This window comes from Micropterus salmoides, unplaced genomic scaffold (assembly GCF_014851395.1).
Source record: "Micropterus salmoides isolate LMB-PRFRI ecotype aquatic unplaced genomic scaffold, ASM1485139v1 Ms_hic_scaffold_15, whole genome shotgun sequence".
Lineage (NCBI taxonomy): Eukaryota > Metazoa > Chordata > Actinopteri > Centrarchiformes > Centrarchidae > Micropterus > Micropterus salmoides.
In genome coordinates this window covers 20,349,094-20,377,046 of record NW_024040596.1, presented here as the reverse complement: position 1 = coordinate 20,377,046, position 27,953 = coordinate 20,349,094, and the positions used below count along the sequence as shown (strand labels likewise).

The 27,953-nt window shown below is 39.7% G+C and overlaps 2 protein-coding genes across 3 annotated transcripts in view; both read left to right on the top strand.

The window, feature by feature from the left end:
• Positions 1–29: 29 nt before the first annotated feature.
• uchl3 (ubiquitin carboxyl-terminal esterase L3 (ubiquitin thiolesterase)) lies at positions 30–4,055 on the top strand. 2 transcript variants are annotated; one of them, XM_038720948.1, is made up of 9 exons: positions 30–178; positions 365–376; positions 1,498–1,626; positions 1,780–1,936; positions 2,255–2,340; positions 2,742–2,789; positions 2,937–3,012; positions 3,161–3,219; positions 3,320–4,055. In XM_038720948.1, exons 1-9 carry the CDS (start codon positions 137–139, stop codon positions 3,407–3,409), a joined length of 699 nt encoding a protein of 232 aa, XP_038576876.1. In that variant the 5' UTR covers positions 30–136; the 3' UTR covers positions 3,410–4,055. The 2 variants fall into 2 exon arrangements, with proteins under 2 accessions (XP_038576876.1, XP_038576875.1); XM_038720947.1 differs by lacking the exons at positions 30–178; positions 365–376 and adding an exon at positions 384–468.
• Positions 4,056–6,117: 2,062 nt separating this feature from the next.
• Positions 6,118–27,953, top strand: part of LOC119904348 (LIM domain only protein 7-like) — a 46,443-nt gene continuing 24,607 nt past the window's right edge. The window contains exons 1-4 of the mRNA XM_038720943.1: positions 6,118–6,763; positions 12,463–12,533; positions 14,678–14,747; positions 20,005–20,114. Of these exons, the coding sequence (XP_038576871.1) occupies positions 6,695–6,763; positions 12,463–12,533; positions 14,678–14,747; positions 20,005–20,114 (320 nt within the window). The 5' untranslated portion in view covers positions 6,118–6,694. The remainder of the gene's footprint in view (positions 6,764–12,462; positions 12,534–14,677; positions 14,748–20,004; positions 20,115–27,953) is intronic.

Genomic DNA, 27,953 nt, shown 5'->3' with positions numbered 1-27,953 from the left:
CCCTGCGCATTACATAAATGTAAAGGTGCACCTTCCAGACGCGGAAGCGAGTTCCAGCTGTCAAACAGATTTTGTTAAATCACTTTAACATTAATCTCTCGGTTGAAAGGGAAATAACGGTTGACGTTACTTCAGAATGGATTCTCCACGCTGGTTGCCTCTGGAGTCGAATCCAGAAGTGCGTATTGCTGATTATCTAATCTATTATCAAACTATATTCGTCGGAGTCATTCATTTACAAGCATGTGATGGCTAGCTAACTTGTAGCTAGCAGTAGAGAGAACAAAAGCTGAAGCCGGCGTGGCTGGTTTGATAGACCCAAAAAGCAACTTGATTAATATTTTTATTTGTCTTTTCATTTCAGGTCATGACAAAAGTGAGTATTCTTCTGACTGAATTTAACACCAGATGGATGATCTGAATAATCAGCAGCAAAGCGACACAAGGCCTACCCAGCAGCGATGCAATGTAACGTTAACGTTACTTTTAAAGATGTAAAAGTTACTAAATAATGTAGCCTACTACTGCCTGATAAACATAATGCAAGTGTCAGGCTGCAAAGAAGTTGACATAGGCATTAACATACTTTATTGCTAGTAGTATGCTGTAATTGTATGTCTAGTAATATATTTTATAGGTTGTTTAACTCATACATTTCATTGTTACATTTTATGCAGTTGTCCAAGCCATTTTCTGTAAGATCTACCTGTAGATTCTGACCCTCAGTAACCAAACTAATTGCTGTCCCCTTTGAAACCACCCCACCTCTTGACAGTAAGACTCTCAGTTCACCTGTTGAATGTCGTCCTAGAGGACACACACTGGACAATTTGATAAAGCTTTATTTCACATAAACTATGTAGTTTGGTACTAATCATGAGGAAGCATTGAGTGTTTAATTGACACCAATGAATTAATTTAAATTCAAGGTCAGCTGAACATGAAAAATCTGAAATGTATCTACATACAAGCAATTTAACTTGCATGGATGATAAAGTGTCCTAAAATAAATGGATAATTAATTCATATTTGCCTGGGTTTTAATGGAACTCTAGAAAATTCCCATTTTCCTGTAATTAGTGCCAGCATACATCATTTACTGGAAACGTTCTTGGAGATTATTAAGAAATGGTAGACCTGTAAAATAAACAATTACCCATAAATTTAGCTTTGTTATGATAATAAGTATTTCATATAAAGAGTAGTTATCGTTTTTATTTATTTATTTATTTTTAAAGATTTTTAACAGAAGTTTGGTATGCTGGCATGCAGTGGCCGAACATGTATTAGAGAGTAATGACGTTCTTTTCTTTCTTTTTTTTTAAGTATGTGTGTGTAATAGCCATTTTGGGGTTAGGTATGATAAGTTGTTTATAATGGTAAATAGGAGAGCACTATTACATACAACTTTATTTGGGTTAAACCTGTCTGCCAGATACTTTCAGGTGAGCTTTATGTCTTTGTGTGCATACAAATTTACTCTCAGCTTTTGTGTAGTTTGTCAATTGTTTGGGTATGAGGCCAACCTGGCAATTTGGAGATGTATACGGATTGGATCCAGAGCTTCTGAGCATGGTACCAAGACCAGTGTGTGCAGTGCTGCTTCTGTTCCCAGTTACAGAGAAGGTACCTTTTTGTTTTTGCAACATCTTTAGTGTAAAATGTATTAACCACATGATCATGAACCAACTTAAGAATTCTATAAATGTGCAGACCCCTGTCCATGCCATAAGAAACAATGTCCAACAAACATTTCTCTTTTCTCCCACGTCTGTCCAGTATGAGACATTCAAGCAAGAAGAGGAAGAGAAACTCAAGAATCAGCGTCAGGATGTCTCTCCCAACGTCTACTTCATTAAGCAAACTATTGGAAACGCCTGTGGAACAATAGGATTAATTCACGCAGTGGCAAACAACAAGGCACACCTGGAATTTGGTGAGTAGTTATTCCGTTCACGTCATGTGCAGTGGTAGAGATGTGATAGTTTTCCATGTTTACAACTTGAGAGTTGATATGACGGCAAACCCGTTAATGGCATTGAATTGTTCATAATTTTTCTCAGCTTGAACAGTTCAGATGATTTTTATCATCGTTTTATACTAGGATTAGATTACTTTCATCATAATAACACAATACATAATCTCCTCTTAGAAAGTCACTGTATTGACATATCACCCAGCTCTAAATCCAAACACGTTTTTGCTTGCAGACAGTTTTTTATTGATTTTAATGGATTTTGTCCTTTGTCCTTAGAGCCGGATTCTCCTCTTAAGAAGTTTATTGAACAAACCTCTCAAATGACACCAGAAGAGAGGGCCACCTTCCTGGAAAAAGACGAGGTAGGAAACCACTGAAAAGAAAATCTTTGCTGAAAGATGTGGTGATGAAGTGGTCCGAGATGGACACACGAGTAAAGGACTACACTACTTTTTGTTTTTTGTTTTTAATCATTTGGGAGACAGATGGAAAAATCGTTTTGGCCCCAGACCTTTTATCAGCATCACAACAACCATATCAGTATCCTGTTGTGAAATGTTATCTTTATTACCTGGTAACGATTTTATCTAACCCCTCTGGAGCGGTCATTTGTTAGATAATAACAGAAAAAATAAAAACAATGTTTTAAATATGTAGGAGATGTGTTAAATAACTATGAAGTACAATACAAAAAAAACAAAACAGGGACCACCAATGATACACTGCAAATCATTTGCATTTTCATTCCTACTTTCTGTTTCAGAGTATACGTGTTACACATGAATCCAGTGCACAGGAGGGACAGACTGAGGTTTGTATTGAGTATTAGATGAGCTGCATTGCCTGAGGATGTGTCTGACAAAGATAACACCTTTAGTCTTGTGTTGAACTTTGTTTAGTACACAACCTAAAAGAGTATGTTTAACTCAATACTTTGTTTATTTCTTGTCTGTTATAGGCACCAAGTTTAGATGAGAAAGTGAATCTGCATTTTATAGCTTTTGTGAATGTCGGAGGAAAGTTATATGAACTGGGTGAGTTAGGCACTGCTGAAGTATGTTCAAACATGTAGAAAACATTTGATACTATTTGCCACACAGTTGATGGTAATTCCTTTAATTCTACATTTAGTGATGATGGATTTAAATGACAATTTTTTTTGTTTGTTTATTTTATACCTAGATGGCCGGAAGCCTTTCCCTATTGTCCACGGAGAAACATCAGAAGATACTATACTCGAGGTAAGACATCACAGAATAAAACGGACAAACTGACATGAAAATATTTTCTAAAGCAGAGTTGCAATTCATAATTTTCCTGATGTGTTTGCTTGCACTGCAGGATGCTGTAGAGGTTTGTAAGATCTTCATGGCTCGCGACCCTCAGGAGGTTCGATTCACCATCATTGCCCTCTCTAAAGAGTCATACTGAGGAAACTTCCTTGTGACCCCACATAACAAAGAAAACATTACTGCCAAACATTCTCAAGTGCTGACATGCTTGGAAAATTAGAAATCCTTTTTTTTTTTTCAAAAAATATTTTAATAAGTAATGTTGAGGGAAATGATATCTAAGTAATGGTCCATTTTTGTCATATTTCAATTGCTACATGTTGGGTGAAATTTTAAGAGTATTAGAGTGCTGCTGTGCAACTAACAGTATTTCTTGTTAAGATCAAAATCTTCCACTTCCCCAATGCTGAAACATCTCTGCACACTGCACTGCACTAAAGTTTGTTGACATGGCATGTTTGGCTTTCATTTAAGAAAGAAGTTCAACAAGTTTTCCATGTCACTGAGGGAGCGCAAATTCTTTTTTACTCTGGGTTCAGTGATGCATACTGTGTGTATCTGCTTTTGATCATATATCTGACCACATGGTCAAAACCAGCTGAAGAAACGTGTTTTGCAAGGCTTTAATTTCAATCATAGCGTTGAAAAAAACAGATGGGCTAAAGCTGTTGTATGCGATAATGATGTTGTGAAAAGCTTATCAAAAAAAAGCAGACTGTACATCCATGTGGAAGGTGCCTACATTTTTGTAATTCTGTCAAATAAAAGGCAAATTTATTAAAGACTTTGCTCGTGGATCTTCTCTAACTCAAATCTTAGTTGGTGAAAACTTATTATTGATAAATGTATGCAACTAGGCCTACTGAAGAGAATCTAAAAAACATTATGGGATACCAGTATAGTATCTCAGCAATGGCAAATGAAATGCTTTTGAAGTAATCATAGGAGAGCTGTTAAACATACAAAAAGCTATTGATTTGAATACAACCAGGAACCTGATCCAAAAGTTGCAAAAACTCTGTTTATTACATGAAATGGAAAAGAAAATTCTTAAAAATAAATGATAGGTACACCTAAGCTTGTTTTAAAAGGGTACTCACATGTACAGTGAAACAGTATTTGCTTGATGTAATCATTCCTCTTGTTAATACTGGCCATTAAAAGATCCTTCTAATGTACTTTTAATATCAGTATTGGGAGACAAAATCCACAGTCTTCATTGTGTGCAAAAACACATTCCACACCTTGTCTGAAGCCAAGATGAGGCACCTGACTATTTAAAAAAAAAAAAAAAGACTTAACCTAATCCTAGAGGAGGCCTCATGACATTTGCTAAAACACTTGCCAAACTTGTGCCTTTTCTGAACATTAAGCAAACAGCATCTAAAGATTTTCTTGACTTGTTTGTCTTGTTAATGTAATTTAGACCACACCTTAGATGAACCTAAACCATTAAAGAGGCTTAACCAGGCTGCTTAACTTCTGCAGCTTACATTGTGATCAAAATTTTGATCCATAAAACTTCACTGTTTCTAGTTGGAAGAACGTCCTACTTAATCTGTGATTCCTGTAAGTCTGCACTTGGAGCAGATATGAAAGCAGCTTTAAACTGAAAGGTTTAGATTCTTGTTATTGTATAAGCTACAGAAACTGTCACAAAAAGTAAAGACCTGTGTAATTATTCTGTGCATAGATACTTGTTTGCATTTTTATATGTGCCATGCTTCTCAGTCAACAGCGGAAAATAGAAGTTTTCTTCTTGTGAAAAGCCTGTAATAAGGCCAGAGGATGTAGCTCAAAATGGGAGCGGCAATATTCTCTCAGACTTTTTGTCTGCAGTTGGATAAGGGGATCCAGTACTTGAGCTAATGAAACCTGAAAGGGAGAGGAGATGCTAGAGGGGTAACTGACTTGTCCTCCACCTGTTTACCAATCTTTACTACCACTGCGGTAACCCTCTCTCAAGGTGATCCAGCTATGGTATATTAAAATGCTCATTAATAATACTGACTGCAAAAGTAAAATGAGTTGCACTTTAGGTTACACTATCCTTTATACAACATGCCTTGAAACATATGTGCTTAGCTATATGGTCTTTAATAGCTGAGTGACCCACAGAGGTTTTAAGCCTGGTAGGACCATAGACCGTGAGTTTTAAGTCTATTTACAGTAGGCTACCTCATAAAATATGACACAAATGGCTCATGATTTCTTAGATATGTCAAAGTCAAAGTCAACCACCTGTGTGCTGCAGGCTACTCCTTAGTGGTAGTGGAAGAAGTAGAAGTAGCCTTTTTTAATTAAATAAAAGTATCAAAAGTAAAAGTACTGAAGTAGTGATTATTATCATTGATCCAATAACGCAACATTTTAAGGTTTGTCTAGGTTGAGGTAATTTGAACAACTCTATATACTTTGGGAATTGTTATCTATAGCAGTGTATTATAGTTTATAAGATGAGGTTTGAATCTGCAAACTCACTGTAATTGTCAAATAAATATAGTTGGGAAACATGCATTTCCCTCTGAATGTAGTGGAGCAGAAGTAAAGTAGCAGACATAGGCCTACCTCAAAATTGTGCTATAGTTGCTTTCCACTGCTGTCAATTGTTTCTCAGGCCCTGCAATGCACCCTAGCCGCCGCTGTGTGGCGTTGCAGGAAAGAGGTTTGTTTTTTTTAAAGTAAACCGAACTCCTGGAGGTAGAAGAGTTAATCCAGGGACTCTAACTTTTTAACAGTTATCTTTTTGGTGCTCAGCAGTCTACAGACTTCAAATTTATACTATTTTGGCCAAAGGAACTGTAATGTGGGAATATGTTTGTATGTGGGCATCACTGAAAACCTTGGGTTAAAATAATCTTCCAAAGAGTGGCATGCTCAAGCTTGTGTTCACCTGGAAGCCGCTCAAGGACCTGTGGGTGGTCCTCTGACCCCACTTTGGAAACCCTCCTGCCACATCCTCCACCTCATGTAACTTGATGGAAAAGAGAATCTCTCCTGTCGGTGCCTCTACCAGACGAGCTGAGCCCGGGTCGAGTTGGTTTTAAAGCTCGTTCGCTGGCTGCATATGCGGAGACCGAGCGGTGCATTGAAATCCTACATAAAAAGAAACAAACCACAGGTGTGTCGGATGAAAGAACAGGTAAGCAGCAACCGCACGGTGATGCAAAGGAAAGGCGTTACTGTTACACCTTGCATTCTTTCACTGATGAGCTGGTGGAAATGAACAATAGGAGCCATATTTCATGTATGAGGAATGTGGCTGCAAGTTCACCTGTGCTCTTCTAGACTGCTTGACCAGTTTTAAGTGCTTTCACTGTGTCTGCTTGTTTCAACTGGCTCAAGTTTATGTCACTGGACGTTTAAACGCGGGCCACTTGGAACCAATTTGGCCCGCCAGAGCAGCTCTGTTAATAAGTTTGTGATGGAGTGGCGTGAGCAGTCCGCTGTCAGCTGCGACGAAGCCTACTTGGAGGCGCAGAGATGGATTGAGGTGAGTGAACACTTTTTCTTTTTTTTTTACAATTAGCGACAGGACTTTAGCATTGGAAACCCTAGGCAAGGCGACAAAAAGGTGAAATAAAATTGCCAACTGATTATGATCACCATGGCAATTCAGGAAAGTGTTTTTTGTGTTTGTGTGTGTGTTTTTTTTCTTTTTCTTTTCATGTTAAAGACTCCTCTCTAATATATGGTAGTATTTGGTAACTCTGAGTTTATAGAAAGACTGACATGAGCATAGCCTACTTTTAAAGGTGTAAAGCAACATTCCTGATTTACTGAACTCCCGTCTCAGGTAACTGGTAAGATACAATCAGTCTATTATTTCAGCCACTAGAGATCATATGGCTTTAAACTACTCCGAGCATTAGTCCTGCCCTCTATAGCTTGGCCTGTCTGTCTTTCTCTTCAGAATACAGATACATAGATCTGTTTTTTTGCTCTTTGCTTCCTTTGTCGGATCTTGCCTAGACCTCATTTTTTTATTGGATTTCAGGCTACAGCTGCAAGTGTCTAGCTAGAAAATCATCAAAGCAATTAGGAAAAAAATGTCTGTGCGTGATCCAAGCTTTTGTACCACACACCTACTGTAAGCACAGATCAACCCAGATTGATAAATTGACTGGGGTGTATGTCACTTGCTTTAAAACGTAATACTGCCATTTCAGGTGTCAGTAATGAATCAGAAACTACTTCAAGCAGTCACACATTATGGCACATATCATGTTTGACCATTTCTGGAAATGTATAGAATAGAGGTTTCAACAAGTGTTTTATTTTCTGATGCGAATAATGCTAATCTCATGGTTGCTATGTTCCCTCTTTCCTAGTGCCTCTTATTAGCTACCAACCCCCCAAAAACTATCATCCAGTTCTTTGAAAAACGATCCCTTTTTATTTTCAATCTAAAGTTTCCATCTAACCTCCAACCAGGCTCTCATACTTTCATTGTGGGTCTATTATTGTATGTATATTGTGTTTCTTCATCTCGCAAATTCTCTTCCCAGCAGGGTGGCGTGGAGCTGCTGCAAGGCTGTAACTAAACAAATATTGTTCTAATTTCATGAAGGGTGAATCTGAATGCTTGTGATGTGACATCAGTGTCTCTCGCACTTGCACACTGGCCCATTGTAGTGGCTTAGCTTGTGGACTGTGGTGGGGGCATGATCTCAGCCAGGGGCAGGGAGATTAGGGAGAGAAGCTGAATGAATAGGTAAAGGTATAGGCAATGGGACTATTATATTAACATGACAGGTATGAGATGTTTGGCTTAAGGAAAACAGATTAATAATAAGAGGTCAAGTTCTGGCACGAGGCTAACAGTTTCCCTTCACAGAGAAAGTTTTGTGGCTATTGGATTTTGCCACTGAATGATTAACAAGCTACTTGGCTTCACAGCACTTTAAACAGAGGCATGTGTGCATGGTGAGGTTGGTGGTATTGTTAAAAACTAGACTAAATGGTCTGGAGCCTGTCACATGGACACATTCCTGCATTAGCTGCCATGGCTGTGAACATAGTCCCCTCATAGCTGGCCAGCTGTCAGCACAGGGCACTGCATCCTACAACCACAGGGTCTAGTGGAATAATAGAGGTCCTTGTCAATTCGATAGAAAGGCTGCAAGTGTGACTACTGTGACAATCAAGTGGCAGTGTTTCTGCAACTTGCAGGATAGAAGATAAATCTATATGGCAGTCTGTAAACAAAAACATAGTCTGTTATGAATAATAACTTAGTTTGTGGTTAGTAATCTAATAAGTGCTTATTTGATTTGGTCTGTTTCAGTACTTTGTATGGTGTTTAAGCAAATGTAGGTTGTTACATTAATATATCTGTTACCTCTTTTGTTTAGGTGGTAAAAGAATAATTTATTTTCTCAAAGAGTTTCTACTCAGGAAGTGGGTGTGTAACACCACCCAGAATACTTAGAATACCTCTTTAGAGCGGTTTGAGGTAGAGCTTCACTACAGCCATTGATCTGCTTTAAGGTCATGTAACAACACAGGCTATAATCTGAATTGGATTGCAGCTCTAGTTTTAATTTTAGTCCCCTGCGTTTGTATGTGACTGGTTGAAAAGAAACTGGAATTGTATTCCTCACGTACTCTGGAACAAAGCAGCCAATCAAAGGTAACACAATCCTGTGGATTTGTTGAAGTTGTGTTGCTTATGCTGTTGTTGCTGTCATGTAACACTGAACCAACTCCAAGCCTCCTTTGGGATTTGGTGTACATTGTTTATAATAATAAAACAGAGGGAAGCAGCAAGACTACATGTATCTCCAAACCTGGGCATGATGAATGGAAGTTAGTTTGTGGTGCTCACAAAATTGAAAAATTACAGTTGAAAAATGAAAAAATCACCCATAACACAGGGAGTATTTCTTGGCTAAAAAAACGTAGAAGAAGTAGTAGTTCCAGTTAAATCTGTTAACTGCCAGGAACACTTTTTCTAGAAACAAGAAAATATATTTTTAATATATTTTCAGTCCCTTTTTTTTAATCTAATCCGTAACTTATGGTGCTCCTGCAGCCAACAGTCATGAATTGCTTTCCTTGACTTATGTTGTATTGTTTTTCATACAGTAGCTGTGCGACTGGACTGATCATTAATCACCTCACTGTACATTGTAGCACCATTTTGGGCGTTTGACAGTTTTGATGGAGAGCAATTAGAAACTAGGACGGGTGCATTCAGATGTTCTCACGTGAAGCCGGGCCGCACACAAAAAGCCATTCACTTGCCGTTACATGTTGATGTAGTTTTATTATTCTAATATGTTCATCATGTCGATACTAATGGATTCCACAGTCGTATATTTCGCTTGAGTCAGATCCCTGAAATATTTGGATAATGTCCCAGTTGCCCTCTGATGACCCATGTCCCTGTCCTCTGCAGAAGGAACAAAACATTTTAGGAACAATTAGTGGTGGGATTCTGCATCCGCGTAAACCTGGAATACTGATTTGCCTCAGTGTCCTGCATGCATGAACAATAGTTGTGGTCACAGACCCAGAGACTCCTTAATTCCCCTGATTATTTGTATTATACCAAGACACATTTCTTGGTTCACTGCAAAAATAATACTTAATTTCACACATGTATCACAACGTGTGTGTGTGTGTGGGGGGGGGGGTCATCATGAGACTCCACTTCTTCAACACGTTCAGCAGCACATTCTTGAAGGGGGCGAGGGTGGGTTTGCAGGAAGGCAAGCTGTTTTTGAAAACTCTGCTACTGCCTTAAATCTCCCTGTTAAATCAGAGTTGCAGTATGTTGTTGCAGATTAGACGTGTTTTCCCACAGTTTCAACAGGAGAGAGAGGGCACAGCAGGCCAGATCTTAGGGGAGTTAGTACCTCCAGTGATGATGAAAGAAAAGAGAAAACTTCTACAGCAAGAGTACTGCTAGGGTCATTGCCACGGTGGGTCCCACCTGTAACTTTGATAAGAAAAGGTTTGTGAGGGTGTTTGTGTGGGGACATGCCATACATGAATCCCAGTTGCTGGCCCCACTTACATAGAACAGTAGGGGTCAGGATTTCATATGCCAACTACAGCGCCTGTACTGATTATACACTTTACTATAAAGTGTCTTTGTGTGTGTGTGTGTGTGTGTGTGTGTGTTGTGTGTGTTGCTGCATTGTGTTCCTGTTTTCAGTGTCTGGTTATGATTGTATTTATATCAATGAAGACAGAGTAGGCCAATCTATCTGCATGTTTTGTAAACAAAACAAGTATTTTCCAACAATAGCTTTATTACAATGTGCAATTACAGAACGACTGCTGAGAGTTGCTCTGCCAAATCTTTTTTTCTCTTTAATCTTATGTATGTATCACAACATGGACTCATTCTCTTGGAATGATGGGTATTTGAGGCCTTGGTTACCCAGGGTGTGGTCTGAGATACAGCGGTGTAACACAACTTTGTTTGACAATATTAATAGTATCCTCCAGCCAGTCTAATTGCTCTGGTTTTCCTGCATCCTCAAAATGATGGTCTGTAATTAGCTATGCCAGTAAATGTCCCTGCTTTTGTCCCTTTCCCTTGAAACGAAAAGGGACAAAAGCCTTGAAGCAAGGTACATCTGACCAATGTGGTTGGTGAGACCAGTTTGACTTGTTTTGGGGTGTGTGTATGTGTGTGTGTGTGTGTAGACTCTGGTTAATGCCAGCTGTCTTACATTACTGTATACTTAGAATGTAATATGAGTCCTCATCCACCCTTTTGGTAATGTAAATTAATTAATGTCCATGCAAACTTAAAATCACTACCACAATAAGGTTAGTAGAACAACGTGTTTCCATATTTCATAACATACACTCAGTTGCCAACAGTAATAAATCCAACATTTATGACGGTCACAATGTTTAGCTTCTGTTGCAACTGTTTTAAAGAGGTGCTGATTCAACATTATGGTCACTTTGGATGATGTACTTTGGTATGCTGTTGCACTCTCTCGCGTTACACAGAGAGGTGTTTCTGTGATGTAGTCTGCCGTTGTTGATATAAATGGGGTTGACAAAATAATAGAAACTCCTGTCAGTATAATCCAATACAATTCAGCAGCACTACAAACTACATCATCCAAAATGGCCATACAGTCATAAACGCCACATTGTTCTGAGTATTATCAACTTCTGAAATAAAATAATATCCTCCCTCCTGCCAGTGTAGTCATAACCTCAGCCAATGAGGTTAAGTTGTCAGCCCAGTTTGTTTGTTTGACTGTTGGGGGATAACTTTGCAGGATATCTAAAAAACTGGTTTCAGTATGTTGGAAAGTAAGGCCATGGGCCAAGCGACAAGGGATTAGTGTTTGACACAGATCCAGCCCTAGGATGTTTAAAAATGCTTTCAAGGTATTGCAAGGCCTTAAGCATTTTTGCTACTTTCTCATGAAGTTCTGCAATAACTAGAATGCCAAGATTGTATTATTAGTAGTAATATAGAGGATTTTCCAGAATTGGTATAAGTTTACACTTGAATTGTTGTATCATGTAACTTTTTGTTGGATTTAGTAACGTATGGTACAAAATTTCCAACAAAACACGGAGCTCTGTTGAGTAGTGTCCATCAGCATGAATTTGATATCCTATAACAAAGTTGCAGTTACACATGAAAACATAAAAAACAATACTATTATTGCCTTTTAGAGAAAACACAGATTTGTCCATATAAAAAATGTACAGAAGACTATTGTTTATGTGCGTATGTTTGTAAGGCTGCCCATCATGCATGCAGTGTGTTTTTGTTTCCCCCATTATGGCTCTCAGTGTTCTTGCAGTGGTGGTTTGAGATCATGGGAAAGGCATGAGACTGTAACACAGCGATGTGTGTTCCTTCAGCGCGCCAGATGCTCCCATAGCCTTGTGGCTTTGGCAGCCTGGCTCCAGCACAGTTTTAGCACAGCTCTCCCATTTACCAGTAGCTTTAAGCATTAAAGTGAGAAAAACTGAGCCACTCGAGAGCTCCGGAGGAGTACCTGAAGAACTGTGCTCAACTCTGTTCCAGAGAAACTATAGGAAATAAGGAGGAAATACCTCTCACTTCCTTTGCTACTGTGATCAACATCCTACCTTTCTTCTTCAACCACCCCACCCCACCACATGTTCACAAACCCCCACCTCCTCTCCTCACCCAACCCCTCTCGTTATTTTGCTCACTGTTTTTGTATTCCTTTTTTCCAGGCAGTAACCAAGATAAAATTTGGGAGCAATGACTTCCGATCAGCACTGGAGAATGGCGTTCTGTTGTGTGAGTAAGTACTCCGCTTTTCCCAGGCACCTCTCTTAAGCCACTCATTCATATGGAAGCCCTCTGCTCTCCACCAGGTCTGCACTCCAATGTAAGTGTTACTGATATTTCCCAGGCAGACCCCCAGCGGGTCACTGTGTGTTTGTCAGCCACATAAAGTGAGCCAGTGTTTCTAGATAGCACAATAGAGGTTGTATTATGTAGGTATTTGATGTTTCCAGTGTCAGATCTGCCCTTTGTGGTCTTGTTTGAGAAAATGAAGTGTGATCTATTTCAAGAGGAGTTGTGTTGCTTGTTTCACATATGATACAGATCTGTGGATGGGCAGAGTGCCATCCTCACTTTAATGAGAACTGTGAGAAGCCATGTAGTGAATGGAAAGCCTTGAGCTGAAACCACATCGGAAAGCCAGGGCACCCTGCTTTCTCATTAGCCTGGGTGCATCAAGGGTTTTGATGAGCTAAAGGAACAAATTTATCTGCACAGAATTGGCTTTTGCATTGATTCCCCTCTTCTAAGAGTTGTGGTTTTTCTTCGAGGCATGTGTTTGTGTGTGTGTGGGAGGGTTAGCACCATGTCCCTTTTATACATGTGTATGTGGGCAGCCCTGGTAGATGGACACAATGATGTGATTTGCACAAATCAGCAAGAAGGTGTAATTATCAGCAGCCCATGCAGAAACTTCCAAACCTCTATTGGCATCGGTTCAGGGAAGAATCCCCTCATTCTGCTGATTTGAGCCTGACTCCACTGTTTTCTCACTCTCAGACCAAGAGAGACACTTTCATTCAGAGAGCTGTCAGTGATTTCTCAGCGTGAGGAAGAGGAAGACAGATTATATCGCTTTCACCTACAAACCCAGCCTCCATTCCTATTGTGTTGTGGTTATCACAACTGTTTGTAAAAGAATGTGTAATGTGGGTCGCACACATGATTACATCCTACTTGGCTAACAGTATGTGTTATCTGATGAAATAACTGCAGCTTTCTATTGTTTCACTGCCAAATGGCTAACTTAAACCCAAATTCCTTTTGCATTCTTTATGTACATCTATTGTCACACCGTGCAAAGTCATACACCCATCCACGCCCAGTCTGTCTGCTGAGAAAGCAGAAGGTGCACACGGCAAAAACATCCACCCTAACAGGTCATTTAGGCTCATGTTGAGCTTTTCTTAAAACAAGAAATAGGTGAGATATTTGCACTTTTTTATTTGCAGATTTTACATCCAAACATATGACCCATTTATAAAACACGTTGCCCAGATAAAACATCAGTGTACGAAGTTGTTCAAATTTGCTTTGCCAACTACGTCATATATGTGATAATACAACTCTTTGAAAGCAGCCATTCTGTATATGAGTACTAACTTTTCAATGATTAGTCAATTAATCGATTATTCTATGTACAGAAATATAATCTGCAACTATTTTGATATTAAATGTATCATTTTAGTCATTTTTCAAGCTAACATGACAAATATTTGACTTTTCCAGCTGCCTTTTTTCATCTTACATTATAGTAAATTGAATGTCTTTAGGTTTTGGGCTGTTGGCTGGCTCAAGAAAACTGTGACAGGCATGTTTCACGGTGTGCAGGTGTTTTACATTTTATAGACCAAGTAACCAGCAGATGAATCTATAGTAAAAATATTATGTATATTTTGTTAAATTATTTTCAGTCATTTTACGTGAATGTAAGACCTATTACTATTTTTACTGAAGTCAAAGACCTGAATAGAAGTGTTAATTAATTATTTTGGGGATTTGGGATATTTTACCTCCTGAGAATAACAAAAACCCTTTCAAAACCATTTGAATAAACAAAAAATGCATTGTCATCTATTAAAAACCATTATAGTTTTTGTGAGCTGATAGGTGGTGATTCCGGGCTTGTTTGGGGTTGTTTCGGTAGATTAGGGTATGTTTTAGGAGCAGAAGACCCAGTGTGTGTTTACATCAGGGTGCAGCACAGGCCATTTACTAAACCGAAGCCAGGTGGCCACCATTAAACAAAGTCGTAAACACACAAAACTGAGACTTTGCAACACTTTTTGTTCATTCCTTGCTAGTTAGACCACTCTAGTCTATGACCAAGTGTTTTCATTTACCTTCCTGATGTTCTCTCACTCTTTCTTTTGCTCACAGTCTGATCAACAAGGTCAAGCCTGGTATTATCAAAAGGGTTAACAGGCTACCCACACCTATTGCTGGACTGGTAAGTCGTCTTCTCTTTTTATTCATCGTAAATGTTAGACACAGGATGTCGCATGTACATTTGGTTTACACAGCCTCAACAACTCATCATAGTTTTCTTCATATGTAGTTTTGCCTCATTATTGGGGTTTGTTGTGGTGATGTCAAGTGTGTTGTCGAGAGTATGTGCTAAGAAGAGAGAAGAAGCTTTGTGAGGTGCAGCGGCAGTTGAGCTGAATGGTGACAGGTCTAAGGCTGCCAATGAGAGCGAGGTGTTTGCTTCGGTGACTTGTCACTACTCATATCCATCCACGCTAATATGTTCAGTGAACGTGGAGCTGCTTGAACGGCCACTGGCGCATTTGAGTGCACCCTAAATATGATGTCTGCCATGCTTGAGGCTGTGTTCAATCAAAATCATCTAAGACAAAAAGTCTTTGTACTGGTATGATAATTAGGTTTTTGAATGACTAACGGGAGGTGAGAAGGGTTTGGTTTACGTAATAACCTGTTATTGAATCTGTGTTTCTCGATCTTTTCACCTTTTTAGACCTGTCAGTGTCTTCCAGTTTAAGCAGCTTGTGGCTGAGGCCTTTTGGGTCGCAGTGGCTCAGTTGAAGTAAATGTTTTGGGAGTGTCTGCACACAAGTGCTCACGAAGTAGAGGGCTGAAAATCCTACCTTAAACCCATCCCTCACAAAGCTCTCTCTTGTGGGAGTAATTGAGTCCAGCTGTCCAGAGAAATTATAGAGAATCCCAACCCTAACCCAGGCAGTCCAGGCAGAGTGTAGGTCGCTCAGTAACACTCAACATGTTTGGCAAGACAATGATCAGTTTGTGGTAAAAGAAAGAGACTGGCACTCAAGTTAGTTGTAAACAGTAAACATGGTATTTGCAGTGCCCAAGCACTGTACCACCGTATGTGTGTTATAACATAAATCAAATTCAAGTTTGTTTTGGACTGTTACTAATATAACTGGCTGGGCACCTGCTGAGGTAATGAGGTAAAGTATCTCCATCAGTAGCACTGGTGTGGTATTTCCGAGACTTGGACATAAACCTGAAACCGCCTAATCATAAATTCTCCAGCAAAATGTGAAGGCTCCTGGTTGGCCTGTGGCCATCAGTTACTGCCAACCACATGGAGAAAAGTGGAGAGCTGTCCCAAACAAACATTACTCACTCTCACTCTGCTGTGAGAATAGCTTTTCTCCCAAAGTAGTCAAGTAGTGTTGTTAACAATGCTCTGTCCTGTATGTCTCTATAAATAGTAACGCGTCTGTTCTTGTTGGAATTAGGGGTTCAAAATTGGAATATAGCTGTGATGTCTTAAACTGTGAAATAATTGAAAGATTTACATGTATATGTTTAGCTTTTTTAAAGGATTTTTGCAAAGGGTTTGTCTTTGTGTATGCTACCCATCTCCACTGACTGTCGTCAGAGAAGAGGAAACTGGAAAAATGCTTAATTTCCAAAATGGCATGTGGAATTAAAATACAATGGACACAAAACAACAGTAATGTTGCTGGTATTTTAAATATGTATAAATGTGATCACTGCTGAAGGAAAGGCTGTTTGCAAACACTCCTCAGTAACATTTTCTACCCCTCTGGTCCTAACTGTCGTTTTAGTTTTGCTATCTGAAAGATTTCACCACTCAAATCTGTACCAGGCTTCAGCTCCGGCAGGACAGATAGCTCAGGGAGGGAAAAGGGGAAAAACGGAAATCTCTGGTTTTGTGGAATATTTAGCAACACTGGCTCCAGAGTCAGGCCTATTCTTTGGCTTCACTTGTGTCCAAGGGAATGTTTCCCATGTCAGCACACTTCTCTGCCTGTTGCTGAGCACGGAGTGAGCTGTGGGGTTAGGTCATGGCACCCTGGTTCAGTCCTGGTTCTGCTTTTACCAGTTCTGGGCAGGAGGCCGACAGTTGTGCGGTAGGGCAGCCAGCTACATGAGCGGGGGCCCGGATTTGAGGCCCACTCGGCTGAATCCAGAGGGATGGAGTTAAAGAGGACTCCATTGGCCTCTGCCCGTAAATACACTATAATTGTTGACATGGTGCTGGATGTTCCAGCATACACCAACTCCTTGGTGAGTTAAAGTAGCAGAGGGAGGAGATAAACAGATAGTTTCAATGGCCCTGAGGGTGTCTTTACTCATCTAAATGTCTGTGTAATCATCTGTGCAATGACAGGCATTTGACCATGTTTTGTTACTGTGTTTGCATTATATGTGTGCATGTTATGACTGGATCAAGCTGTGGGGACAGGAAAGTATTTTATTGTGCCAGTTTCAGGAAAGGCAACATTTCAAGTATTCCATCTCCTCTCTGTTTATTGTCACAGCACTTGAAAATGTGTAGCCTGATATTTTAACCACAGCTTTGCTTGGTGTTTGAAGCACTGCCCAGGGTCAGTTGAGGGTAATTGTAGAGTATGCCCTTCTTAGACAAAGAATGCAGTGGAAGAAATGGAGTGACCACAATGTGACCAGTAGAAACGAAAATCCCTTTATATAAAATCAGACACCTTATAAGTCAAATCTTTCAGTGTATTGGTGTGAAGTGCTTAAACCAGGGTCCTCAAGTCTGCATGAGAGGATTAGAGGCATGCTGGATGGGTACAGCATATTTAGCAGGATTATGTACAGGCACAAGTCAGCATAACATTCCTTCAACATCATTATTGCTGCATGTTCTGGGACTGATTGTTAGGGGGGCTTTCAGTGTGTTCATAATGCTCCTTGAGGTTAAATGACATTCATACCTAAATGATTTCATTTTCCTGTTGTATAGGCCTTCATTACATTGGCTTATGGTGAGTTTAGGGTGAGGGAAAGGCCAGGGTCTACAGTGGGGGATTCTTTGCCAGATTTACATTACGACATTGTAGCAATAAAGCTTAGTTGTCTTCAATGGCCGGCAGTCTTTTAGAATATAGAAAGCATATATAGAGTAGAGCCAGACCAATATGGGATTTTTAACACCGATACCATTTTGATATTGATCTTTTTTTTTTACTTCTTTTCAGAAAGACATAACAAAGAATATCCCTAATATTGGTTATGTGTAGTTACATGAACTTAATAAGATAACATGACATAATGCCGTTTAAAAATAAACTTTTTTTATCGTTATAAATAGTACTTTGAACAAAAGCATGCAATATATTAGAATGCACACGCAATTTAGTACTCTTTATTCGGGGTGTAAATCTGGCCCTAGATGTAATCAAATTAACATAGTTAGTTGTGAATGTAGAAGGTGCCATTATTGGCAAGAAATAAATGATCAAAAAAAAAAACGTGAATATTGAATGTCCAACAGCAATAGTAAACTGTTGATGTATCCTGCTGTGAGATCATGGTCTGAGTAGTAGATATTGACAACATTTGTGAGGATTTCAGGACACGCTCTAATATTATGGATGTGAACATTTTAATGAGCCTTCTCCTTAATTTATATTTTTTCTTTCGTTCTTAACGGATGTTTGTGCAACTATTACACTTACACTATGTAAGATGTATCATGTTAGTTGCCAATGCTAGTTGTTATGATAAAGACTGAATGTTGTTTAGATTGCACTGGATCACTGCATGCTAAAGTCTGGATCTTGCCATAATGGCAAAGCCAAGTCAGAATTTGCCATCCTTGTCTTCATGCAGGGGCGTCTCTGGGCGTTAAAATGGTTGTACAAGAGGATTTCTCATGTTTGCCAAATTTTGAGTTAACTGTGATTTATCTTGGGAAATTGGCTTGGTTACCTAAGCACTTTCTGTGTTTTGACCCTACGTAACCTTTTGACATGTTTTATATATAAGACCCCCTGATTGTTACATATTGATGGTCACAAAAAAGACTATTGGCCAATACATTGTTATGAAGTTTTATTTTTATAAAAATATCAGTCAGGCTATAATATAATATGCAAAGTACCTATGCTTGAGTGCTGTTTGTGCTCTCCTACCCAACATGCTGAGGTGAGACAATAAGTGGGCATACCTTTAGTGTCACTAAAAAATGTGTGAACAAGGTAACTCAGACAAATGATGAGAGAAAAGAATGTCTTGAGATATGAGATAAAGCTTACCATTCAAAGCCCATGTTATTAACTCAGGTACTCAATACTATTATGTACCTATCTAGAAAATTACATAATCATATCTATTACCAAGACAAAGCAGAAGAAGAGAAATTCTCATATGTGCTATAATGACAAACCGTTGCCCAACTGCCTGCAAACAAAGGAGGGAGGGGTTTGATCTTTGGCCTGCAGGGGCACACAGTGACCTGTAGGGTCCGGGCAATGCCTTTAAGGGACAATCAAAGCTGTTAGTTAGCGATTCCTGTACAGAGAGGTCAGCTCTCCTACCATTTGCTAATAAGCATGTTTGCCATTTAAATATAGAACTAGCTACCCCTTAATTATTCCAGCCCATGTTTTAGCCATGTGTCGTTACATGAAACCCTCTTAAGCAGTGCTGTCCCAATGGGAAGTGCAGACTTACAAACAAGACACTTGGGATTACAACTGGAAAAGTCATCACCCCAGGAAGGAATGGTGTAACTGCGGTTCAACATTTGTATGAAATGCATGGCCTGTGTATATTTATAGACCAAAATATTTTTTTGCATTACACTCACGTGTGTGAAAATCACCTGCATGCATGTACATTTTATGTAATGTAAAATGATATGATAACAACAGTCCTTCCACTCTCATGTCCTCTTCAGTGGAAAAAATATTTGTCAGTTTCTGTCACTCGATGTCATGTTTCATAGCAACCAAATGTCTCCAAAATACTCCACCGCCCCACACATATCACAGGTATTCACGAGTAAAGGGCTTGGCAAGGATGGGAGGGGAGGGGACGGTTTCAGGGTGTGAAAAGGAGTCTGCGGCTGGCATTGTGCTCTTGTGTGTGTCAGTTTTGCACTCGCATTGCCGGTTGGGTGGCACTTGTGCACAGCTCTGATGTCATTCTTCCTGGTTTGAGCTTAGTCCCCACCCTAACCCGGCCCACAGGTAGCTTTGCAGCTGTCAGTCAGCTACTGTCGGGCAGCCTCTCCCCCCTGCATGTGTGTTTGTGTGTGTTCTGCAATGGGTCGCTTGTTATTTGCTACACACATGCTCCTCCCAGTCCGTCTCTGTTCTCCGGTGATATGAACTTTGGAAGCAATGAGTTGCAGGCTGTGTCCCTGCCAGAGAATTCTTGAGTGATTATTCTTTGCCTCTGAAGGTGGACGAACCCACATCTCTGCTTTGTACTTTGTCCAGGACAACCTAAACGTCTTCCTCAAGGCTTGCGGGAAGCTTGGACTAAAGGAAGCACAGCTATTTCACCCCGGAGATCTTCAGGACTTATCCAAAGAGTTACAGTCAAGTAAGTTCCGAACTTGTGTGCTTTGTAAAATATTGTTACTACTGTGACATTTTGATATTCATTCTGCCATTGACAGCGTTGAGGTCCTCCTGTACCACCTCTTCCGTAATTAAACAAAATCTCAGCTTCTATTTATGCGTACATTAATATGCCCAGAAAGGACGAAGGTTTAAATGTAACTCTTACAATAAAATATTTCACTGCACATGTCTCCTCGTGTGAGGCATGATTCAAGCTGCATTAAAAAAAGGTTAGTGCTATTTTCAGTGAGTGTGTATTCTTGTGTTGGTAGGCACATGTTTAACATGCACTATGTTTCTTTAAAATATGATGGAGGACACAATTAATGAAACCACACACGTGAGAAGAACAAAGAATGTGCTCATCAACATGTCCTGTGCTCTGGTCTTATTAAAAAAAAATGTCTGTTTCGTTTTGGTGCAGATATATCAAATCATAACCTCAGTCACAAAACAAATTGTCATGAAAGTACTTGTTTACTGTCAGGCACAGGCTTTACATCTGTGAACAAAAAGAAGTTCAGCTTAGTTGGTGCATGAGTTATTAAAAAAAAATTTTAGCGAGCAGGACTAACATTTCAAGACACTACCACAGTGTTTATTATTTCTCAGTTTTAGACAGTTGATCTTACGTCACTTGCATTCCAGGCAGGTATATGCGGTATGTTGAACAACAAGTTTTTATACAGGTGTACCTTCAGGAGGGAGTGAGGTAAGGCAGAGCTCAGACCACAGTCCTTCCACTGTGACACATTCTCTCAGGCTACACAGCACTGCTGTGCAAGCACAAGGTACTTTAGCGGCAATACCTGCAGGTTTTTTAAAAGTGGACGGGCACTCAGTAGCAAATACATCACTTTAAGTGTCAAAATAATGTGTAGGAGATCTTTGTGGAGCTCTGTGTCACTATATTGTGCAATTAAGCTCACTTTAGATGTTCATTTGAGGTGTTGCGACTACCTCTAGGAACATTTTTCCCACGATCCACCCAAGACTCTGTCAGTCATGCTTCAGCAACACTGACTATGGTGTCGAAACCACAGTCATCACTAAGACAGATACAGAGGTGGCTGTACATAAACTGGAATATGAACTCTAGATAGATAAATCTGCTTGCCTTTTACCAAGACACACCCTCTCCCCACGGCAGAAGATAAGATCCAAAGATCCAGATACCATTTACCAAATGATTGAGTGTATAAAGATAATTCTTTAATGGACCTTATGCCCTGTGTGTTCTGACATTTTACCTCTTTCACAACCTTTTCCCATGACATTCACAATGTGGAAGAGAGAGGCATATTTAAGGCTTCAATCACATCATTTTTTAAATTTAGTTTTTTTTACCCAGTCAAACACTTTTTGCATGATTACACCAAATCCTAGTCCCACTGTTCTGTTGGTGCTGAGGTTACTGTAGCTCAATTCTTGGCCACCATGTCTGCTTGTGTGCGGGGGTTTGGTCAGAGGGGACTCACTATCCTATTTTTAGGACCTGGGGTCACTTTGACGAGCAGGATTGATTGGAATGGGATCAGGACTCAGAAGAAGAGCTTTTAATAGTGTGTTGTCTCCTCCCAGTACATTCTCCCTCCTACATGTGGTCTTGTGAGTATACCTGTGTGTGAGTGGGGTGTTCAGTTGAGGCTTTGGTTTTGTCACTGTATCTCATACGGTTCTGTTCATTAAGAGGAAAATATATTTTTGTGTTGTGATTGCTGCTTCAGTACATGGTTGCTCACTTCAAACGTGCTCAACAGTTATAGGTTCTCATTTTGTATGTAACCTGCAGCTGCTCCGACTGAGGTATTTAGGTTCGTGGGTACAATTTGTGTGGATCCCGACATGCAGTATTTTTAACTCATACAGATAGAGATGGCACACAGAGAGTAACATAAGGAGATAATCCCAAACAAGACTTCAGACAAGCAACCAATGGTTTTATGTCACTGTTATCAGAGCCTAGGCAAATTAACCACTGAGAGCAGAGCACAGAGAGAGAGAGAAAGTTGTCTCTATCAGCTGTCTTTGCTGCTGGTTTGTGTCCAACCTCCCCTCCCTTAAACCCAGTCTGACAGGTGCTTTGCTCAGCTTCCCTGTACTCTGTTTCAGCAGAAATCGTCCTGTTGGTGCTGCATAGTTCTCACCTACTTTTTTTGCTTTCCTTCTCTAATACATAAAGCTATCAGCTGCCTTTCATTTTTTTACTTGCTAATGATCATATGCTAATATTTTCATTTATTTAATCCGTAGAATTTGCCGTAGAATACTCATTTTCAGTTTCATACTGCCCACTTGCTTCTGATTGGCCATCTTCCTCGAGCACAGCAGAGGACCGGGGCCTAGCTAATCAACACTGAATAAAGGCCTGCTATACCAGACTAAGCCTCACTGATTACTGTACAGAAACAAAACTTTATTCACTGGTTTTGGTGAAACTGGATCAGATTTGATAAAGAAAATATTGTCTGGTTTTCCCCCATTTTTGGTGATTTACAGAGTTTTGTATGTTACCTGTTACTTTAGCTGCTATCTACTGCTGTCTGCAGCTACTGCCGGCTACTCGGTTAGCCATGCAGCTAGCCATCCTATTGCTGACTCCGCCCGGACTTGAAGCCTGGTGCTCCAGGTGTTTGTTGGTGTGTACACCTCTAACATTAGTACAGCATACAGCAAGCTTTGGACCACTGGTTCAGAGCCAACTGATAGCAGCAACTACCGTTAGCAGCAGCTACCAAGCAACAGCTAGCGGTTACTGTAGCGTTAGCAGTAAGTAAAGCTATCTGTCTATCAGAAAACTTCATAAATGACAGAGTTGAGGCAGAGCAGCCAAGGACATCGGAGGGAAAAACAGAAAATATTTACCTTTCCTTCATAACCATAAAAAGCACTTTCTGCGAGACATACTTGAACAACCTCCAGCTCCATGAGCTCGTATGGCCGCTTCTCTGGGAACATGTGCTAGTATATGTAAATTTTGGCAGTGTGAATATTATTGATCCCAGATGTTAATCGCATCTAGTGCTTGTTGGCATTCGCCTGTTTTTCCAGGGTCCTTTGCATGCGCAAGATTTGCATATGAAGGAGGAAATGGTGATTGAGGCTAATGGTATGTCAGTTCCATGTACTGAACTCTTTTTATTCAACTATGCCAAATAATGTTTTCCATTCTACAGCACCTTTAACATAGTAAAATTTTAAAGATAAAGTTATAGTATAACTTTAACTTTTGTGTGTATTAGTTTCCCTATAGTTTTGTTTCAGCACTAGAACGGCAACGATTAGTTGATTAATCAATTAGTCGATCAAAAGAAATGTAATAGTCAACATAATTTATGGCAATTATTTTCTGATTCCAGCTTCTTAAATGTTTGTTGCTTTCCTCTATTCTACACTATTTTAATTTTGCTTGAGCTAAACAATATTTGAAGATGTCACCTTGAACTTTGCAAAATTGTCAAGATTGTATTTTTTTACATTTCCAAGACCAAACAATGAAATAATTAAGCAAACAATTGGCGGATAAATTAATAATGAAAATAATGATAAATAATAATCTAATCACAATAATAAAAATCATTCACTACTAATGAGCACTAACTTGTATGTAAGGTTGCTACACAACAAAATGCATTGATTGATTTCTTTTTTAACTGATTCAACACTAATGCACTGAAAAAGAAACAATCATTGATTTTGGATTGATTAGTCTTATCGACCTACATCTCCATGAGAAATGCTGAAATGGTTGTTCGCGCTTGAAATATAGTTATTAGCAAGACCAATATATTTCTTTTGGCATGAAGCTGGAGTCATATTGGCTTAAGCAGCATGTGCTAAGAACAATTCATACTAGCCTGTGTTAACACGCAGCCATAAAAGATTATCTGATCTCTATTTTGACCTTCGAGCTTTGTTGTTGTAGTGAATACTGCTCTAGTCTACTGCCTTGAGTTATCAAGCTGTGCTTTCTGCTGAAAATATTTATCAGTTACAAACATATTCAAAATTGTTATATAACATGACAAACTGTACCTCAGTAATACTAAATAAACAGACAGCGTACTGCTGTACGATGCATTCTAGAAGATTTTCTCACATCATCCACATGCTGTTTAACCATAATACAGTGCAACCACACACCGAATACCCAATCAGAAGTGTAATACTGACGAGACCAAATGATTCATCATCGGAGGCTATGATTCACGTGCTACTTTAGACCAACTCTGTCAGTTGCCCGGGAAATGAGGAAACCATGGCATTTGAAAGTGCTCTATTTAACTTCCGCCACTTCCTTTAAGCTGATGATACACAGATCAACTTTTAGAGCAATCGTGCAGGGCAACGTTGCCATCAGTGGTGCTAAGGGTCTAAAGCTGATGATACACGGGGCAACTTTTTGAGCAATGTTGCTGGGCAATCTTAAGTCCGACTATGTTTTGAACGGATAGCGGCGGGGCGGGTGGCGGAGTGGTGGGGGAAGGGGATTACGGTAGTAATCTTTACTCATTACCACTGACGGCATTCTTTAGCTATTCTATGTGTAAATGTACTGTTTTGGTTCACTCACTGCTCTCCCAGTGCTGTTTTCAGCCGCAGCATGCAGCTGTTTTCAGTGAAAAAGCTCTAAAAACTGACACTACCTGCTCAGCACCAAACAGCAAACAAGCAGAGTTAGCGTCAGCAACTAACTGGTGGACGGAGTGGAGCATTTAGCAGCGACAGAGCCAGATATTTCCCTGGGGAGTTGGTGGAGACCAAAATCCGAGCTATGAAAAGAGTCAATATTGGACTTTCGTCAGGTTCACAGAAACACGACTCCAAATGGATGACAATGTTGCTCTGTATCTGCTGGATGTGTAAATAAGCAACTGTTTGCAATCAGGTTCACCATAATATATTGTGGTGATAGTACTTCTGTACTTTTAAATGAGTACATTTTAATGCAGGGCTTTTACTTGTTATGGAGTACTTCTACACTGTAGTATTGTTACTTATGTTGAAATAAATCTATCGCCCTGAGTCCAGCTTTTGCTCTGTGACCTCCAGTAACTGACAGAACACATCCCCCGCTGAGAGGGGTCCAAAGTCTCACTTGTTGCCGTCATTTGATTAAGCAAATTATTGACAAGGTTTGACTGCTCTCCCAACTGAAAAAAAGGAAACGGCACAAGATTGGCAGGTGCCTCAAAAATTAATTGTCCTTTGAGGAATGTCAGTGAACCTTTCTAGAAAACAGATACTGAGGAGTGGCTGTGTGTGATGATTACATGATATGGATTATGCAATGGCATCCTTGGCTCCAGATCAAACCAAATACTTGAATTACCTGAAGGAATGTGTTGTTTCCCAGACAAATATGGACTGACTACACAGTTTGTTATCAGAATTTACTCATAACTAACATATATTGTACCTTCACGCCATGTGTGTTCTATTATTTATGTTCAACTCACTGTGACAGGTCTTAATGTTGTATAATGAAGTGTATAATGCAGTGGAGACAAACCAGGTTCCCTGTGTGTTAGTATTTGGGGTGTGGTTCATTGAGCTGGCACTGCACGCTCTGGTTTAATATATGGCACTGCCGTCACTTCTATGCAGTGTTGTGTTAACTGTGGGCAGATTGTGAAACCAAGTTGAGTGATGATGGTGAAAGGCCAATAAAGTTTCTACACCATGGACGCAGCCCTGGTTGTAAAAGGCCAACACAAGGGTTATATTTGTGCTCTGTAGATGACTTGGGCAGAGAGATGCCAGCCTCACCCTGTTTCCTCACTCACAGAGGCTGCAGTGTCATTGATAATTACAACACAATGAAGCCCGACACTGTCTCACCCACAGCTGATTCTTCTATTGAAACTCTTCTTGTGTCTACATTTTGCATGAGAGTGTCTGGGTGTGTCTTTAAATCCGAGGTATTTTATTAGAATGAAAGAACATAGCTGAAGGATGTGGCGTTGTTGAATGCTGCAAAGCAAGTCATCTTCATTGCAGAGGTATGGTTCTGATCACACGTACACCCATTAATTTAAGGCTTTTTGTACTGGGTTTGTTTGTCTTTGGGATGTTCTTGTCTCAAAGAAGCAGGGCTGCCTTGATCCTTCTGGTGGCTGTACATGGATTGGGCCACATCCTGCGGTCTCACCACGATCCATGAACAGCTTTCACCTGTAGAGTTTTGTGTTGCTTGAGAGTTAAACATAATTTAGCTGCGGTTGCAGCTCAGGGAAGCGATTGACTGAATTGCAAAGATCTTTTACTTTGGCTCATGTTAAGGAGTTATTTGTCTAACATTTAAATAGTGGCTTATGTTTCTTCGGTGGCATGTGTTTCCTTTTGTCTCTGGTTTGTATTCGACTCCTTCAAGTCAAGCAGAACTTAGTCAGGTTAATGATATAATATCAATTAGAAACCTGTTTTTTGTTATCATATAAATTGATCTATCATATAAATTGATGATGGTCGTCCCTCATCCTTTTACCTTGGCAAGAGAGTGGTGATGTGAAAGTGTGTATAAGCATGCAGAGGTTGGGGGTTATGGCTGAAATGACTGGATGTCCTGTTAATCTGTAAAGCTGGAGGGTGTCCTGTTTGAGCTCCGCATACTTACTGTATAGCACGTTTACATTTTCTGATAGGGCTGTTTTAATGACCATGAACTGCCCAGATTTACTTCATAAACTTGAAGACAAAAAGACTACATTTTATTCTGATGCTATCTGTTTGACATGAATATGTATTGAATTTCTTGTTAAATTTTGGTGCAAAGTGGTGGTCAAAATATTCAGGCTGCCTTCAACGCTTGCATGTGTGCATTGCACATTAAATACCAAAAACCAAATGTGATTATTTGAACTGATAATACTACTTCACAGAAGCTATTCCTAGCCTGTACTTTCTGTGCAGAAACAGACTCCAGTGAAGTTCTATCCACGGTTGTGCTCAATCATATGAGCACTCAGCTGATTCTAAAAACACTACAGAAAAGTCCTGAGGCTTTGGAGGCCTGAAAGTGTCCTTTTATATTTTCTCTTCTGTTCAGCTATTACCACCAGCTATAAATGAGCATTATGAGAAGTAATGTGGGTGTAGTTTTGGTATACACCTCCTTTTATTTCTGGACCTGGCTACTACTGCTATGATCTTAGACTTTGTTACTACGTTCCAAGCCACACAAGAGAGTGCTTTTTTTTTTCTCCTGCCTCTTTTATTGTGCCTATAAATTTGCAATATGTCAAATTGGTAAACGTCCATTTCAGTTTTCACCATTGGCAAATTAGAATGTTGGAAGTCCCTGGTGTGAACTGACGCATATTGGTGTGAAAGTTGATCGGTCGGTGGTGGTAGAAGTATTCGGATCTTTCCCTCTCACCGCTCTCACAGGGTAGTTTTTGGCCACAGCAGGCAGCTGTTTTCAGCAGAAAAGGTCTGAAAACCCACTGTACACTATCTGCTCAAGACCAAGCGGCAGACAGTTAGCTGAATGGTGAACATAGTGGAACATTTAGCGGCTGTTGAGCCTGATATTTCCCACAGGAGTAGAGACTACAAATAGTTTTAAAGGAGAGTGAATATTGGACTTACATTCATCATGTGGACACAAACACGACTACAAATGAAAGATAATGTTGTTTTGTAACTACTGGATATGTAAATGCTACTGTTTGCCAACAAGTTCGCCATATCAACTTAGAAGAGTGATATGTCAGTGTTGTGTTCACAGCTTGTTTCTGCTGCACCCAGGTGGCCAAAACATTTTTATTTCAGTTTTAAAGAATCAAATCAATTTCCGATATAAAGTATTCATTCCTAACATG

Excerpts from the sequence above, each read along its gene's own strand:
- uchl3 (XM_038720947.1), top strand. The coding sequence starts at position 409 with ATGGATGATCTGAATAATCAGCAGCAAAGCGACACAAGGCCTACCCAG. Across the intron at positions 2,341-2,741 it reads CCTTCCTGGAAAAAGACGAG|AGTATACGTGTTACACATGA; the intron begins GTAGGAAACCAC and ends TTTCTGTTTCAG. Across the intron at positions 3,013-3,160 it reads AGGAAAGTTATATGAACTGG|ATGGCCGGAAGCCTTTCCCT; the intron begins GTGAGTTAGGCA and ends TTTTATACCTAG.